This window comes from Pollachius pollachius (assembly GCF_949987615.1).
Source record: "Pollachius pollachius genome assembly, chromosome: 11".
Taxonomy (NCBI): domain Eukaryota; kingdom Metazoa; phylum Chordata; class Actinopteri; order Gadiformes; family Gadidae; genus Pollachius; species Pollachius pollachius.
In genome coordinates, this window is record NC_136944.1 from 9662540 (window position 1) to 9681651 (window position 19112).

The 19112-nt window shown below is 42.8% G+C and overlaps 1 protein-coding gene across 1 annotated transcript in view; it reads left to right on the forward strand.

The window, feature by feature from the left end:
- The window catches only part of samd14 (sterile alpha motif domain containing 14), a 17778-nt gene extending 16273 nt beyond the window's left edge, over positions 1-1505 (forward strand). The window contains exons 10-11 of the mRNA XM_079745612.1: positions 1-66; positions 259-1505. The exon at positions 1-66 is cut by the window's left edge and continues 90 nt beyond it. Of these exons, the coding sequence (XP_079601738.1) occupies positions 1-66; positions 259-414 (222 nt within the window). The 3' untranslated portion in view covers positions 415-1505. The remainder of the gene's footprint in view (positions 67-258) is intronic.
- The last annotated feature ends 17607 nt before the right edge of the window (positions 1506-19112 follow it).

Below are 19112 nucleotides of genomic sequence, written 5' to 3' on the forward strand. Positions count from 1 at the left end.
CCTGAGTTCACCGCCCACGACGTCGACGGCCGGCAGCTCCTGCAGATTGACAGCAACAAGCTGAAAGTGAGGACAGTCACGGACAAATTGGACCGGTGACATCAACAAAAAAGCTAGCAATAAATATTTATTTTCTTATTTTTTTCCCACCTCTGCTCTCCCCTCCTCTCCTTGTCCTCTTCTCCTTGTCCTATTCTCCTTGTCCTCTTCTCCTTGTCCTCTTCTCCTTGTCTTCCTCTCCTTTCCTGTCCTCTCCAGGGACTTGGTGTGAACTCTTCTGACCGCACCACACTGAAGCGTAGAATCAAAGAAATCCACACTGCGGTGGAGAAGGAACGTAAAGCTTTGGATAAATTTGAGAAACAGAAAGAGAAACAGCAGCGCAAAAAAGACCAAGAACAGCGCAGGAATTAGGCACTGCCACTAGAGGACGACCAATTACAATTTATAAACCTAGGCAATTGGACCGATGTCACTGAAGAATATAGAAGATACCGTTTACCATTGAACATGAATGTTGGGTTATTTATGTTTCAGCCATGCAGCTTCTGGAAGTAAAAAGCTATAATTTTGAAACATTATATTGCTAATATGGTAAATCAAACTAAACACAAATGCTATATTAAAATATGGGCACCTGCAAAGTCAAACATAAAATATGAATTTAAAAACTCATATTACTTCAATGTAAGAAACAACAGCACACTCAGTGGTGTGTTTGGATGTTCTGAAATGAAATCAAATAGGAAATATGATATCATGTAATAAGCAGGCTGTTACACGCTGCAGAATGAACCCCCTGGACTTGTACGCCATTTTGAATAATGCATGGGTGTAGAAAAAAATAGGCTATTCATTTTTTTCTTAAACTTTATAGATGTGGCTTTTGAGAAGCAAAAAAACAAATCAGTTTATCTTTTGTGTGACCTTGACTCTGATATTGACCAGGTTTCTTAACCATTCAACTGACAAGTGTCTTGTTTTGAAAGTGTTGGCGACAGCACCAAAGGGTTTGTTTTTATAGAAAGAAAGAAAAATCTGACTTGGCTAAAGTATAGCCTGTGATAAGATTTTATTGTCAACCAGAAGATTGTATCGATTTTGTAACCTTGGGTACATTTTCTACAGACTCCTAAACACCAAACGATCAGTTGCAATACAAGTCGAACCCTATCATTTCAATTTCAATAAGACAGAGAGTAGGCAAGATTCAAGAGATTACTCTCTGTCAAATAATATGTCATATAGTGTTAGCGCTAATCCTGGCACATAGAAACCACTAGAAATCAGAGTCAATAGAAACCTGGTTTAAAAAAAGGAAGGAAAAAAAGTTAAGAAGAAAAGCTGCAACGATCCACCCCTGGTGATACAGGGCTTCAGAGTTTCTGAGTACAACATTGGTCCCAGATATTAAGCATTTATTATTATTTATTAAACGAAAAATACCTTATATTTATTATTATTACTATAATTGCTATTCTTTTTTTATGATATCCAAAAGCATTCTGTGGTTTATTTTCTTTCATGGTCTTAATAAATGTTATTAATTAAATGTATTTTGTTAATGTCTCTCTCATCAGTGTATCTGCGTGTGAATGTGTGAGCCAAGACAACAGAGGACTGTAAACTATGACTTATATCAAATATGGCACTACCGATTGTATTTATTGAAGCATATTTAGTAGTGAATCTGGCATGGATCCAACTGCCTTCTTCCATCCATTCTCTTTCTTCTGACAAATGTACTTATTGTAAGTCACTTTAGAGTCAAGCCTCAGCTAAATGCGTCTGCTAATTGCCCTAAATGTAAATGTAAACTAATGAAACTTAAACAACTTCATGCATGGTTGGTAGATAATACATTACTTGTAGTATTCAGTACAAGTGAAGAATATCAGTATTGCAGTGTCAAACATTTCCAGTATCTGCTCATACTGTGATGTGAGCCTATTGTGCTACGTCAAGCCTGGAGGGGTTGCAGCCCTTTTATTTTACTCCCAAACTATTTGACAAACCGCAAAGCATTAATTATATAATAGTGCCTCACCCACAGACCAAGGCCAGCTGTTTCACAATGAATATTAGTCTGGCCTTTGCCTGGCATCAATGGAATTCAAGTGGCGCTCACTGCAGCGCCAAATGGGTAGAGCGTACCTGTATCCCATCTCTATGGATCTAGTCAAGGTGAATGGGTTTTACCCTGGAACTATCAGCCTGGTTGTGGTTCTAGTTTAGGGGTTAAGGTTAGGGTAATGGTTCGGTGTTAGGGTTGCTGTTAGGGTAATTATTTGGTTTAGGGATTAGGGTAAAATTTAGGGGTTATGGTTACGGTAATTGGTTTTGATTAGGTTTAGGGGTTTTAGTTAGGTTTAGGGTTGATGGTTAGGTTAGGGGTTATGGTTAGGGTAACGTGTCCAGGGACAACAAATGTAAATTAGCCTTGTGGCCAGGCGCGTTCCGTCCATATGGGCAGGTGGGGCAGCAAACTACTTGCAAAAGCATGCTCCCAAAACAATAGTTCCTCAGTAAATCATGGCTCCAAGTCTATTTTTAATAATGTGAATTTCACATTATCTGTCTATAGTTTCTGCAGGCTTTCCGACTATTTTTGGTCTCTTGATGCAATTAAAGACCGCCTGTGGTCGTAGAGTAGTCTGCCCCATGGTCATATTCTAGAAATGTTGTTGTTTTAACTCAAATTATTCTGCGCGCATCTTTAGTCATTTCTTTATCAGATGCAGATATGGCGAGTGGTGTTGCAACTTTGATTAACAGTGTTGAGTTTCTGTGAAAAAAAAACATTTGGAGGTTATATATGTGTAGAATATATACATATTACATAAACAAATTGTGGGTTTTGTCATATGCCAGTAGTTTCTGCCCCACTGAAATTTAGGGTCACCGCGCGCTACTGCTTGTGGCTATTGTAACAGGATCTATGATATACTGTGCAGGTTTAATAGACGGAGACACTCGTGCTGCCGGTGTAGCCTTGGGTACTTTATTACAAGCTTGTTTACATTTCCGGTGTTCACCCCTAAACCTTCCCCAACCTCCTTACAGGTTCCTACGCATATCACTACATCTCCCCCTTTTAGTGAAGTACCAGTATTTCTTATGCTTTCTTTGAGTATTAACAATTGATAAACATCCTCTTAATTAACAATAAACCTACTCTCCAGTATAACATTTATCTTCGACACTATAAACCTGAGACAAACCCACTTGTGTGGAGTGGTATCTCTTTTAACCAAAACCAAGAACACAGAACATATAATTATTATTACCATCATTCTGTCTAGGGGTCAGGGTGGACTACCTGATACCCCGGAGCCGTGCAGGGATTATTCTACCCTGTGTAACCACGCTCCCTAACTGTATAAGACTGGTGATTACAAGTCCATCCTAGTTGGGTTTCTTATGACCTGCCCTGATCTTGTCACGGTAGGAGTCTCTGGAATGACCCTGATGTGGAGTCTGTTTCTTCGTAGACTTCCAGAGGGTAGGTCAACGTTGTAAGATCTTGGTGTTGGAGCTGGGCCACTGACAGTTCCAGACTGGCTTGTGTTTCTCACCCAGACTCTTTGTCCTGGTCTGAGGTCTTGTCTTTCTTTTGCACAGTGTCTTTTATTGAACCAGAAGGTTTGCTTCTCCTTCATGTCTTGATCCTTCTTTTTGAAAGCCTGGAGGTCAGGCCACTTAGGCTGTAGTTTGTCCTGGCTAACGGGCACAGGTGTTCTGATATGCCGACCCATCAACAGCTGTGCTGGGGATGATCCATGTGACAATGGGGTAGCCCTGTAAGCCATGAGGGCCTTGTGTGGATCCTCTCCCTTCCCCAGGAGAGACTTCACTGTCCGCACAGCTCTTTCTGCTTCCCCGTTGCTCTGCGGATAGCGGGGGCTGCTGGTCACATGGCTGAAGTCATATCCTTTGGCGAAGTCCGTGAACTCAGTTGCTGAGAATTGGGGGCCGTTGTCTGTGACGAGTGTCCGGGACTCCATGGCGTGCGAATATGGCCTTCAACTTCTCCTTTACATGGCCTGTGGTGGTGGAAGTGAGGTTGGCTACTTCAATGTAGCGTGAGAAGTAGTCGATTACCACAAGGTACATTGCGCTCTTCCACTGAAAAAGATCTGCTGCAACGCGCTGCCATGGTCTAGCACAGTGGTATTCACTATTTTTTTCAGGAGAGCCGCACTGACAGGACGACGTCAACAGGAGAGCCATTTTTACCGCAAAGTATCAAAAGCTATAAATCCAGTCATAAATAAGTATGCCTGCTTAATAATATGTCCTCCCTGAAGCAGTGTTTCCCACAGAATTTTGTGAAACTGTGGAGAGAACCCGGTCCTTAGCGGGGTCCGGGGGCATGCTCCCCCGGAAGAAAATTTGGTACCTTTTAACCTGGAATGCATCAATCTGGTGCACTTTGAGAGGAAGATTAAGACTTGTGTGACTGTGTGCTATTTTCTGGAATAATGTGGAGACACTGGGTCACATAACATGGAAGCTATTGAAGAATAAGTTAATAAGAATAAGTCCATCCAAAGAGCACATTCTCTCTTGTTATGCAGGAAAAACGCCAATCTGGCAACCCTGCTGTCAGCGTACAGCCGAGCAACTTTAAAATTATTTTCTAGACAAGGCTATATTTCCACCTTTTAATGCCGCTGTTGATTTATTTTTTAAATAATTGTTTGTATTGTTTTTTTAAATATCTGTATTCACTGCATGATCATATCACTGTATATTTTTACCGCCATGCGAGCCGCAAATAGAGGCTTGGCGAGCCGCATGTGGCTTGCGAGCCGCGCAATGAGTAATGCTGGTCTAGCAGGTAATGGCGTCGTCAGCAGTGGTTCTGGTGCATTGTGAACTTCTTTTGCACAGATTACACAGTTTTCCACTTTTTGCTTTATGTTTTTGGTCAGACCTGGCCACCATACAGACTGCCGTGCTCTGGCGATGCATTTTGCCATGCCCTGGTGACCTTCATGAATTTTGTCGAGCATCTCCTCTTGCATAGCAACTGGGATGACGAGTCTTTCGCCCTTCATTAGCAGTCCGTCTGCTACTAGCAGATCCTGGCGATACTGCCAGTACTGTTGAAGTTCTGGTGGGAGAGCCTTTCTGTTTGGCCATCCTGTCTGCACCATGTTTTTGAGTCTTTTGCAGACATCATCTGTGTCCTGTGCGGCTCTGATCTGAACCAGTCTCCCCTCTGATGCGGGTAAGTGTTCCACTATGTTGTTGATGTACAACCTGACATCTGTCTCCAGCTGCTGTTCCTCCTCTGTAGGCGCGGATTGGATTGGAGCCCTGGAAAGTGCGTCTGCTGTGACAAGATTTTTCCCCGGCACGTGTTCAATTCTGTATGTGAAGCGGAGGAGTCGCAGTCTGAATCTCAGAACGCGTGGGGTCAAATCATCAAGGCCTCTGCTGCTCAGTAGGGAGATGAGGGGTTTGTGATCTGTCTGTATGAGAAAGTCCATCCCAACTAGATAAGACTGAAAGCGCTCACACGCCCATGTCAACACCAGCGCCTCTTTTTCACTCTGGGCGTATCTACACTCTGCCTCTGTCATGCTGCGTGAGATGAAGGCAACTGGACGCCAGTCCCCTGACGGTTGCTTCTGAGACAGAACCCCTCCGAGCCCAAATGGGGAAGCATCTGCTGCAACTTTTGGGTCTCTGTTCGGGCAGTACTGTGCCAGGACAGCGGGTGAGCTCAGTTCTCGACGCAGCTCCTCGAATGCCCGCTGCTGCACGCTCCTCCAGGCCCAGTCATTGTCTGCTTTCAGCAGGTCTCTTATTGGCTGTGTGAGCTCAGCGATACGTGGTGAAAACTTCCCCACATAGTTAACCATGCCCAAAAATCTCCTGACATCAGCAACATCTTTAGGTGTGGGCATTTCTGTGATTGCCTTGATTTTACCTGGGTCTGCTTCGATGCTCTGTGCGCTGATGACGTGACCCAGGAAAGTGACCGCTCCACAGCAAACTTGCATTTATCGTTGTTGAGCGTCAACCCCTCCTTTTGGAGTCGCCTCAACACTTGGTGCAGCCTGTGGTTGTGTTGTTCCCGAGACGTCCCAAAGACAAGAATGTCATCTGCATGACAGACGAGTCATGCCAGCATCTGTGTCAGCCGATCTGTGGGCTCGTCGATAGGTGCAATTACTCCCATTTTCTCCATTCTTTGGAGTTCCTCTTTAACTTTGGCCACCAATGGTAGTGGTACCCGACGTGGCAGTGACAAAGCATAAGGCTTGGCGTCCTCCTTCAGCTTAATTTTGTACTCCCCTTGCAGGCGTCCCAAGCCTGTAAAAACGTTGGGGTACTGGCTCTTGAAGTCTGCTGACAACTCCTGAACGCAGTCAACTGGTCGCAGTAACTGCAGTACTTTGATTGCTGGAAGGCCAAGCAGCGGTGTGGCCAACCTGTCTAATACATAAACAGGTTGAGTTGTGGTCCGGTCTTTGAATGTTATTGTGCCATTAAACTGACCTCTCACTTTAAGTGGGTTGTTGCTAGGTCCACATAGTGGCATCGTCGCTCTTGTTAGTATGCCATGCTGTTTTTCTGAGTAGACTGTAGGTGAAATGGCTGTCCCTCCGCACCACTGTCCAGCTTAAAGGTGGTTTGTTGCCCATTTAACATCACCATTTTTTTCCATGATTGCTGCTCACCTGCCGACACTTCTCCCAGGAAAACAGCTTCCACTTCTGGCTCATGAATTGCCTCCACTCTGCCTGATCTGCATACAACTGCATAATGGCCTTTCTTATGCATTTTCTGCACTCTGCCTCCCGAGCAGCACAGTTATTGAGGGAATGTGCAGGTGTTTTTCCACACCGGCCACAGCTCTTCTCTCCTTTTCAAAACTCCTTTTGAGTCTTGCTGTATGTGCTTTTTCCTGTCTGACTTTGTCTGTGAAACTTTGATTTGAATTTCACCTTGTCAACGTTTGCTTCTCTCTGGTCATTGTTAGTTGTGTCACGTACAGTTGGTTGCTGTTTTTTTATTTCTTCATGTTGTCTGATTTTTAGGACAGTTTTTGCCAGTGTTAGTTCACTGTCCATCTGCAGCTTCTCTGACAGTCCATTGTGTCTTAAGCCTACCACTAATCTGTCCTGAATCATTTCTTCCTGTAGTGTGCCATATTGACAGTGTTCTGCTAGTTTATAAACTGCAGAGATGAAAGATTCAGCCATTTCCCCCGGCTCTTGGCATCGTTTGTTAAACCGAGCCCGTTCGTATATTACATTGTGTTTGCAAATGAAGTATTTTACAAAAGCATTTCTTACCACGATGTATTTCTTCTGGTCTGCTCCACTTAAACCCAGTGTGCACAAAATGTCATCTGCTTTCTCACCCATGGTGTAAACCAGAGAATTAACTTGATATTCTTCGTCCTTTTCATTCAGTCCTGCTGCGATCCGGAACCGTTCAAAACGGCGAATCCAGTTGGGCCAATTACCGAAGTCTGAGAAGTCAAAGTTATCCGGTGGGCTTATTGAGAACAGGGACTCCATTTCTCCGTTTGCAGGCTCGCACGACACCGTCTCCACCGTCTCGCTGGCTCTCCGCTCTGCTAGTTTCTAACTGTTAGCTTAGCCTAGCTTATCCCCGACGGCATTTACACTGCACAGAAGTCCGTTTTTATTTGCCAAACCATCTTTCAGGAACTCCAACGTCGCTTGTGACGGGATTCAGCACTTCTGACACCATGTAACAGGATCTATGATATACTGTGCAGGTTTAATAGACGGAGACACTCGTGCTGCCGGTGTAGCCTTGGGTACTTTATTACAAGCTTGTTTACATTTCCGGTGTTCACCCCTAAACCTTCCCCAACCTCCTTACAGGTTCCTACGCATATCACTATAGCTATAATCTGGCTCAATTATATATTATGCATTGTTGTCCCTGTCAAATAAACGTAAAATAAAAGATGTTCCCGGTAACTGACTGATAAACTTTTTTGTTGTACTTCCGTCATGTCAGAGGCTGGACAAGCCAGAGGTTTCTTCAGGGCAGCAGCTAGTTGCTACTCAAAGTTGCACTACCACGTTGTATGAGAGAGTTGGTGTGGGGCTAGAATGGAGCCAAGATTGGCTGGATCTAGAGCCAATTAGCTCTGCAGTGAGCAGCCCCTCATTGATTTCCAAATATGTCAGCGGCCTTATAAGCTGACCTTTAGGATAGGGGCGTTTTGGATAGGGGTAGGAACTTTCCAAAAAGACTTGGCAGGTGATTGGATAAACCCTCGGTCTACGACAGTCCATCACGTAAATGACATAGTTCCTCATAGTACACTGATGTTGGACGCAAACGCATAACTTGAAGCCTGGCAAGATGGATAGTTGCGGGATGCTAATCTTGCACATCCTCATAAAGTTAGCTGTCTTTGAAACGTTCAGAAAACTTCAGCCCATCAGAGTTACACTTGTGATCTCTTCACTCTTGCCAAATCTGTCTGTAGGCGACATTTTACGGACAGAGGCTTCCCAGATTAGAATGTTTTTTTCCTCTCCCTCCCTCTCTCCCTTTCCCAAAGCAGACCGGAATTGGGAGGTCTTCAACAACAAAATAGATAATTGGCAGGTTCAGAGTGCAGAAACAAAGAAGACATGAAACAAAACAAAAATAAGAAATGCTACAATCACGGATGAGGAGCATTCTATCTAACATTGTATGGCTTTAGTTATCCCCATTCTCTGGAATTGCTGTCAAGGTCTTAACATATAGTCTAGAAAAGGTGTTCATTTTTTTCAAAGTTTCTCAGTGAACCTTTCAGACTGGTAAGGACACCAATTGGAATTCACTGTTTTCTATTGCAAATCAATGTGTAGCTGAGAAATGGACTGCATGAGTAGAAATATTGAAAAATTGGACCCACACAAGCTTTCTCCCTTTATCATGAGGAAAATACTTATACTTATAATATTTATTATAATTTGTATTGTTTGTTTGTCAGTATCACCCCTTCGATTTTCATGATATTTTTCTACAGTGACAGCAGGAGAATTTCCGATTCCATAGAGGAAGCTAATGGCATTCTAAATAGACTTTCTACCAATCTTTAGAGGGCCAAGAAACCCCAAACTCTGGCCATCCGAGAACTTGCCTGCCTACCCTTAAATAAACCCAGTTTGGTTTGACCTTGACCCTTGTTTGTGTGTCATGTGTTTCGGTTCCCTAATGTGACCATGCAACCTCCATTGGAGCAGAAAAAAAGACATGGCCAGCATTTATTTTGATGATGACGAGCAGCTTCAAAGTTCATCATTATCATACAGAGTATTCCTTGAAACCTTTTAAGTGTGTGAATTTACTATAAATCAAATATTTCCTTTTCTTTCCATGAGAAGATACTATTGCACTATTTCAAAAAAATATAAAGCAATTAAAACTTTGTCCATTGTCCACATTGTCCATTTGTTATATATATTACAACATTTTGTTATTGAAATTGAACGCAGAACGTTGAAAAACTCGACAGGGTCAGCAAGGGGCACACTGTGACCCAAAACATAGAGAAATGCAAAGTGATGTGAAATGTAAACTGGGGCAGCTAGGGGCCGACTGTGACGCAAAACATTGAAAAGCGTTGAAAAACTCCACTGTGACAAAAGAGAATTGTCGACTGGGCCAGATAGTGATAGTGACTGTGATGCAAAATGCTGAATAACGTTTGCATCACACGCCCACTGCCCGTGGTTGATGCCAACGCCACAGGCAGTAAACGGCCGTTAATGGCGCGTTTCCACAGAGTGGTGTGGTTTGTTTTGGTGCGGTTAGGTTCGGCCCTTACGGTAGGGCGGGGTTTAAGCCGGATGGCGATAGCTTGTGTTGATAACTCCCGACAATGATTGCGCGTTTCCACCGAGCGGTGGAGTACGGTTAGGTGCGATTAGGTGCGGTAGGGTTAATTTTTCCATCGCCAAAAGTGGGCGGGGTCCGAAAATAAGCGTACTGAGCCGCAATTAGCTGTATCTATTTTCTGGTACTCCTCTGTTGGGGTACCAAGCGGTCTGAAAGGTTGAAAGGTTGCCGAAAAGTTGGAGCCACCCAAGCCGCCCTGATTGGTCAACAGAATCGTCACTTCCGTGCGACAGGGGGAAACTAACAAACACAGTACCCGCAACGTATTTCTAGACAAAGGGGAAAGCTTAGTTTACTGAAGATAATGCAATGCATAAGTTTGTCGTCCTTCTTGGACGTCCTACATTGTTGCTCTTTGTTTAGTGTGTTGCGTTCTTCTTTTTCATTGAACTTATCAGCAGGCTACACTGTGTCGGGTGCAATGATGTCACAATGCTTACGTAGCTGCCGCGGCTATTGCCATCCGGCTTAAACCCCGCCCTACCATAAGGGTACTGTCTTCGGTGAAACGCGAGCCGCACCTAACCGTAACACAGCTTGCCCACTGCATCCGTCCATCAACAGACGACGGAAGGCGTGTCTGACAGATGGGGGAGTGGTATTTGCCGACGGAGCCACGATCTGATTGGCTGACGGATCCGTTGCAACCTGAAAAGTTAAAATTTTCTAAACTTCTGAACGCAAGAGACGGAGCCGACGGAACGGACGGACCCACAATGCATTTCGGGATTGCCCCATGCAAAGTCAATGAGATACGTCAACAGACGGATGCAGTGGGCAAGGGGTGTAATGCACCTAACCGTAACGCACCTACCCACATCTTATCGTACCAGACCTAACCGCACCGCTTGGTGGAAACGTGCCATTAGGGACATTTCCGGGATACATGGGGTCAAGCTTGCGACGCGGATTTCTTTCCAGCTCTACCTACGTTATATCCCATAAATAGGCCTACACAACCTGAACCTACACATAAATAAAAAAAGTATTCAAATAACAAGCAAATTGATAAATACATAATAAATACAATTCATAAATAAGAAATATATTATCTTTTTGTCGAAAAAATTTACCTTTTTAGTATTGTGCAGTAGACCTACCTTTGTCTACATGAACTGAAAGTTCATGTAGACAAATGTATACTTCTATGTGTTCATGTAGAGAAAAATCCCTTGCTGAAAGTCCTCAGTATTTCTCTATCGTTGGAAATGGATGACAACAGAATGAGGCCAGCCAGTACCAGACCGATCTGGAGAAATAAAAAAGAAGACTGATGTTCCAGAGAGCAACAATTTGAGACAGTTCAAGATTGTTCAGAATGTCCAGGAATATTCTGGGCTGTCAAACACACAGTTAAGCCTTTCATTTCAATGTCAAATAAATATTTGGGAAATGTATCTGAACATTACGGGTGCAATCGGTTATATTGAAGGGAGAACTTGAGAGCCATGTCCTTGGTGCCTATTTATTTACCCCTATTTTGATGGCACACTTCCGTAGATGAAAGATAACCTGCCAGTTCAGTCTGGTGGAGGGGCATACTCCAAATCAGCCAATCTGGTACTCAAACCCAAATAAACTCAAAGAACCACCCGGCATCACTTGTTCATTCCTGGGCGCCCTTTGCTCACCAGTTAATTGATTTGACCATCAATTTGTTGTAGGATCTTACGCCTTACCCAAAAAAAGTGCATCAGCCTGGTATCTCACTCGCTCATCGGGCGTAACTGCCTTAAAAATATTAACACAACACAATAAACTAATATATGTGTCATGATCCGCCCCTGGTTTTCCCATTCACCTGCCTGCCACCCTGATCACTCCCAATTAACCCAACCACCTTCACCTGTGTTTCCCCTATATTAGTCCTTTCCTCCCAAACATTCCCTGCCAGATTGTCTCTTGTGTTTCACAGTGCTTTCCCGCGATTCGAATCCTGACCAACCACCTATCCTGCCTGCTCTCTGATCCTCGCCTGTCTGACTATCCTGCCTGCTCCTGATCCTCGCCTGTCTGACTATCCTGCCTGCTCCTGATCCCCGCCTGTCTGACTATTCTGCCGGTTCCTGATCCCCGCCTGTCTGACTATCCTGCCTGCTCCTGACCCCCGCCCGTCTGACTATTCTGCCGGTTCCTGATCCCCGCCTGTCCGACTACCCTGCCTGCTCCTGATCCCCGCCTGTCTGACTATCCTGCCTGCCGATCCTGAATCCGAATAAACGATTGACACTGTTCCACGCTCTTCGCCCGTCTGTGCACTTGGGTTCAGCCAAACGCTCACGTTACAATATGAGACACTATAAGAACAAGCAAACTGCATGCATTTAATGTACCCCAATTTTATTATTGCAATTAATGTAAAACTGCCCATAAAATTAAGTTATTGAAAACCTGATCAAAATATTTCATTGTTGAGCTTACGACACAAAAATAAATATGACAAAAGTTTTCTCTACATTATGCAACGTCTCAAAAGAGAACTAATTTACCCATAGGGTTTACAGCTAAATGTTAATAAAAATCAAAGCCGGGAAGCTCTAAAAGATGATACATCTAACAGAAGCACCATTCTGAATACAGAGTCAAAAGACCCAAATAATTCATTTATAGTAAATGCCCTTTTATAACTTTCTGCAAAGCTTGTTTCCTCGTTTCTCATTTCCCACAGGTCAATAGTTGACTCCAATAGCAGGCAAGCAAGAATAAGCATTGAGGGGGAAAAGTCAGAAAAATAAGCTTAGTAATCTCAGTAAAAAACTGTCACAGTTTACTTAAGAGATTTTTCCAAACCATGTGGATACTCATCTGTCATAAACATGACTCACAGTGAAGCAATGGCGCAGCGAGGAACTCATCAGTGAGATTGCTCAATCTCAAAACACTGTGCTTCTTGTGTTTGATTCAACCAGGACAAACGCTCTGCTTTAAGTTTCTCCAAGTAATCAAGCTTGTGACGCGGATTTCTTTCCAGCTCTACCTACGTTATATCCCATAAATAGGCCTACACAACCTACACAGCATCAAACAGCATAGAAAATACAGTTTTGCAAAAAAAAACAGTTGGGAGTGTTAGATCACAAAGACTCATAAACAAATAAATACAAAAAGTATTCAAATAACAAGCAAATTGATAAATACATAATAAATACAATTCATAAATAAGAAATATATATTATCTTTGTTGTCATGTGTCTACGACAAGCACATGTTAGTAATAAAAAAGATTGAATAAATAAATAAACAGCATTGTGAGGAAAGGACAGGGAGGGAAATGGAAGGAAGAGTTAGTATAGCGCATGAGAGAGAGTGAATGGTCGAGGAGGTTTAGTAATATCCCATCATCTTTGTTCTCGTGGTCTGTAGACACTGCTGTTTCTCATGCTGCGAGCGATGTCCTGGCAGAAGGCGCGCAGCTGGGTCAAGGTGAGGTAATTGGCCACCTGTAACTCAAAGTCACCGTGGAGATGAGCGGCGATGTCGGTACTCTGGTACGGCTCATCGCTGCTCCACCTGCCAAGCTCTTGCATCTACAAAACAAACACACGTGTGTTCAGACACACACACAAACATTTTCGTAAGTGCAAATGCTCAAGTGGGTGCTGTACGTAATGTGTGGTTGTGCATGCAAGTACGTGTAGTTCATTGTGTTAAACTTGCAGATGCGAATTAAAAAAAAAGTGCGGTTGGGTGTGTGAAATTGTTTGGGTGCATGCATGCATCAATTTGTGTGTGTGTGTGTGTGTGTGTGTGTGTGTGTGTGTGTGTGTGTGTGTGTGTGTGTGTGTGTGTGTTTGTGCATGACAGGTGCATGCTTGCACATGCAGGGCCATAGCCAGGGTTGGGGGGTGCTGCTGTTGTGTGTGTGGTGTGTGTGTGTGTGCGTGCTGCTTTTACCTTGGTGATCTGAGTGAGGAGGTCTCGTAGGTCGGCTCTGAGGTCGTCCAGCCCCTCTAACCGGGCAGCCAGCGCTCCCAGCAGGTCCTGGTGCAGCTTGATCCCCACTGACATGCGGCTTAAGCTGTTCTCCTGCGGTGAGCAAAATGTCTCTTGTTAAAAAAAGTTGTTAACATTACTGCCATTACTTTTTTCATTCATTTACACTAAATTCATGAATTGGTCGATCTTTATGTAGCATAGAAAGCATAGTCATTGTTTTGATTGTAAAACTTTTTTCCTCCATTTTCATCCTGGGTTTTTCTATCTATTTGTTTATTCCATGCTATCATTCCTATCAGTATCACTTATCACTTACTGAGTATAAATCATCACTTTCATTCTCTAGAGTGATTAAGTAAATTCCTAAGAAGTGAAGTCAAATTGTGTATTAACAGTGTAGTAGCCTAGAACCATGTCTATTTCTATATTATTACAATAATAATATCATACCAAATTGTAATTATTTAGTAGCAACTCCTTACAATGAGCTAACACATATTATGAATACAAGAAATCTATGATAAAACTATAAAACTATAAAATCAATAGAACCAATTAAACGCAAGGCATAACTTTTCAATGTGACAACAATGGTATGTTTATTTTGATAAGAAATATCTAAAAAGTAGGATATGACCATTCTTAAGATATAGTTTTGTGTTTTAATAAACTTTCTTCGTAAATCAAAGAAGTTAATAAAAAAGGCAATTACAAACGTTTTTTATTCTGAAGATACTATTGTGAAACAGGCCCCTTTCCTTAATGTTTTTAAGAAAATAATGTTAACTTATGGTAACTTTAAAGCCTTTTAAAGCCGAAGGATTCTGTTATGGTTAAAAAAACAATTGACTAACTGTCTGTCTGTCTGTCTGTCTGTCTGTCTCTCTGACGGACATTTCGAAGTACTGACCAGAGTGAAATGAGCCGACAGGGGCATGAGAGCCGGGGGGGTGGAGATGCCCAGGGACAATGCCATCCTCTGCAGCATGGGCCCCTGGCTGGGCGGCTCCAGGATAAGACCCTACAAAGCCACACACTCTGGTTACACAGCTGAACACAGAGCAGCACTACATACAAATGTACAGCAGTTGATCAAGGTTGTGGTTGGTGCAGGTGATGGCGGTGGTGCTGGTTCGCAGGAGATTGTAAGATTGCATATTATTTACAGTTCTGTCTTTTAGCACTTTTATCCAAAACGACTTATTGGGAATTCAGTTCCTTTACGCAAAGAGGCTAAAATTATCCCTGGTTCGTCGACTGTGGACGTTGGAGATCAGAACCCGAACTGTTTGGCTGGCAATTGAACATACTAGCATCCACTAAACTCTTGACTTTCTCATAACTAATGTTCCTGGTTGGGATGCAGGGGCACATACTGCACATACATATGTTGTTTTAATCAAAGCATGGCCCAGTTGGGCAGTGCTTAAGTATGAAAGCAAAGCAGGAATACACGTGCCTGGACTTGCAACCACAAGTATGCCTACTTGTTTGAGAGAATGGCCTTGTTTAGATAAGTTGAAGGAGACATGTTAGGGTGTTTTCCGAACAAGTAAACATAGTATTTGAGTTCCAGAAAACATGATTTTGAAGCTGTTTGCTGGAGATAGCTTATAGGAAAAAAAATCACGCTGTTCCCTTCTGTTTCAGTCCCTTCAGAATGCGCTGTTTCTGGTGTCTGTAGCTTTAATGTAAATGAGCTGCTGCCCATTGACCAATGAGCTGTCAGACTGAACCACAGCATGGAGGAGAAGGGATTGTTGCCGTTTGCAACCTATATCTAATATCATGGCCAAAAGCTATGTGCGCCTCGGATAATATTATAAATCATAAAGACTGCGTCTGTCGTCTCTGGTACTTCCACAACAAGAAAAGACTCGTAGTGGGGGATATCTCGGCCATGGTTGAGAAGAGTTGGGGGAAAGGAACTTTGGCCTTGACTCTCTGAAGTCCATGAACCGCGACATGGAAGAGAAAGGGATTGTATTCCGGGAGCTGAGCTGCCGGACTGCCGCCCCGGCCACCATCAAAGCCGTCCGGCTGCCGCCGAAACTTCGGCGGCAATCCAGCAGCTCCGGCGGTGTACTCCGGGAGCTGAACTGCCGCCGATGCTTTCCGGCTGCTCCAGCGGGTGTACTCCGGGAGCTCAACTGCCGCCGAAGTTTCGGCAGCAGTCCGGCAGGGGAAGCTCGGCGGCAGTCTGGCAGCTCCGGCGGGGGGAGCTCGGTGGCAGTCCGCAGAGAAAGGGATTGTACTCCCGGAGCTGAGCTGCCATCTAGTTCCCCCCGCCGAAGCTGCTCGCCCGCTGGTCAACAAAATCTTAGCTATGCTCTGATTGGAGTGGAGTGGGGAAGTGGGAGGTAAAATTCAACTGTGCCCCCTGCCTACATAGGAGGGGGCGCCGAAGCTGACTAGCTCGTTTGGTTACTGTAGGCGGGGTACTTCCAGAAATGCATATCTCACTCAAAAAAATCATGTACAGACTTTTTTCAAAGTATGTATGTGTGTGGGAGCACCAGAGACCCAAATCAACACCCCAAATCCCAAGAAAAAAAAAATGTTTTCATAATATGTCCCCTTTAAGTTCAACATTTATTTTAACATTTCTAATTGCCTGTTTGTTTTTTACATAATACGATTTTTAGGTGAATACCCGTCCAATACTCCGGTAAAAGACTGCTAATTCCTCATTCGAAAACGTTTTAGTCTAAACTTACCGTACTGTGAAGGGTGTTCTTGTGCACGAAAGGTATGTCCTCAAGTATCTTGATTACTAAAGTATTTGAGCGTTCAACTGCCAGTTTAAACTCCGGATCAGCAAGGGTGAGTTGACTGTCTTGTAATGGTGCAGATAGGACCAACAAAGCCAGACAGCATTGCAGGGCTAAAACTGCGAAGAAGGAAATAAAGTTACCGACATAGTTTAGGTTAAAACTACGTTCTGCACAAGATCAAAGAACTCTCTAGAATGAACTTCGAGCGCCCATACGCGTAAAAAGGGCGCAATTCGCGCACATCATCTCAGACACCAAAAGTTGTTTATATCTCATTGCATCAATGGGCGGCGATCGTTTTGTCTTTACCACGCATTTGCAATCACAAATATAAAAATAACAAAAATGCCAATCATGCAGCATTTCAAATACAAAAGTATCAGCAAATGGTACACCGCATGTTTTATAAAGCGCAAAATAGACGTCCTAGGAAAGACCTCCAATGAATGCAAATGCACAAAGGGATATTCACTTACAATGAAGAGGGTTCATTCTGTGTCAGTTGGTTGTAATAGCCTATACCTTCGTTATCACAACGGCTAACAATAAGTGTCTTGTCTTCCATTTGCTTAACAGATGTACTATTTATGTTGAAATATTCAGGACGTGGGATTTCCCAACTGACTGAGCTCATGTATTATGAAGAAGGATTGATAAGCCTTGGTGGAGTAAAGTGGATGACTCCTCGGTTAAATTCCGAGGTGACGAAGTGGGAACGGCATGCGCCAAAAGAGTGAAGTGAAGGAGACGAAATGCATAAGAATAGGTGTATCTAGAGGCCATTCAACAATTACATTTTAACCAATTAATATAAAATCAAGGTCCAATGTATTAAGATTTTGTTTTTTGGATGATTATTCGATGCGATTAACTAAATGAAATATTGTGGATTGGTTTCAATTAATCTAATCGTCATATTATATTACAATTATAACGTGTGTGTGCGCGCGCGCGCGGGCACACACACACTTTTTTTATAGAATTATAGAATTGTCTACATCCTTTAAGGCAGTCTTGTATCTTGCGTAAAGACAAGGAAAATTACGAAGCCCTACCGGAGAATGTCTAATATGAAGACGTACACAGGCTCTGGCTCCACTACCGGTTAAGTAATCTGTTTCAAAAATTCCCATTAGTTTCACCCCTTAGGCCTATTTAGAAATACGGAAAGAACGTTTCCGGTAGTATCATACTTGACAGGTTGTCCTCCACGGAAGAAGTAGGCATAAAAAAATCATATTAGGCATATCAATTGCAGGGTCTAGGCCTATGGTTTTAGCCATCAAAGACATTTGAAGCACACTCCATAAAACCCAATCTCATTCCACCCACCTGTATTTATGAGTGGGAATCCTACATGCTGACTCACAGGTAAATATAAACTCCTCACTCAAAGTTACTACTGGGGTAACAACATATAATGAGGGTTCATTATAATCATTATCAACATGAGTTAATGCATTTATAAGTTAACTAACAACAGTCAATAGTGAACTAATGGTATAGGAAAAATGAGTTGAGTGCTGCAAGAAGCGCTCAACTATTGCTATTCTTAAGCTTTATAAGGTGAGTGCTGTAAGCAGCTCTCAACTATTGTTATTCTTAGGCTTTCTTCTTTCTTTCTTTTTTCCTTTACGTTATCTACAAATCTTGGGACCCTACTCCTTCCACAATTTTTCAGCTAGAGACTCCATTCTACTTTTTAAATGTTAATATTACCTTGGAATCGTGCGTGTGTTAGTTATTGTGCTACCCCTTTGCACAGCTGACAACAGCAGCTACAGCTAACAATAAATAATATAATTTTAATGAATAAATGTGTTTCCTGCGTGAATTGTGCGTAGCTTAATAGAGCGGGCTTACGTTACTGTATTTTGACATCGGCCATAATGTTCATGTTAAATAAGTTAGTTCATGTTTACCAAGATATTCATTCATAAATTATTTAATGCATAGTGTTAATGGTTAATAAATGTATCCTTGTGATAAAGATGTACCACTGGGTATTCAATATTACAATATTGTCCAGGAAGGAGAAGGGTGAATTGTAGTTCCACATGATTCATTCATTTTACAACCAATTCAAGAAATTACTCATATTGAAAGGTAAAAGTCTTGCGTGTCTTTGCGTAAATATTCCCTTATTCAGAAATAACAGCGTTCAGGAAACACCCATCAGAATTGCGTAGGCTATGACATCAAACCGGAAAAACAGATCGTTCGCTAGACTAGACCAGTGATAGACATAACAGAGTGTTGACACTTCCATTGGACTCTGGTGTAGCATTTTTTGCCGCCTACTTCCGGGATATGGAGCCTCGCGTAGTTCCAAAACATCCATTTACGACGTAGGAGGTCATTTATTTCCATTGCTGGCCATCGAGTTACTTCTGAGGTAAGTGCATTAAATAGCTACCTCTTTTGAATTGTCAACTGTCTATATTGTATCAGAGGGCCTTTATGATGCATATACTGATCTTTATTTGTATGTGCACAGCGTAATTATATATA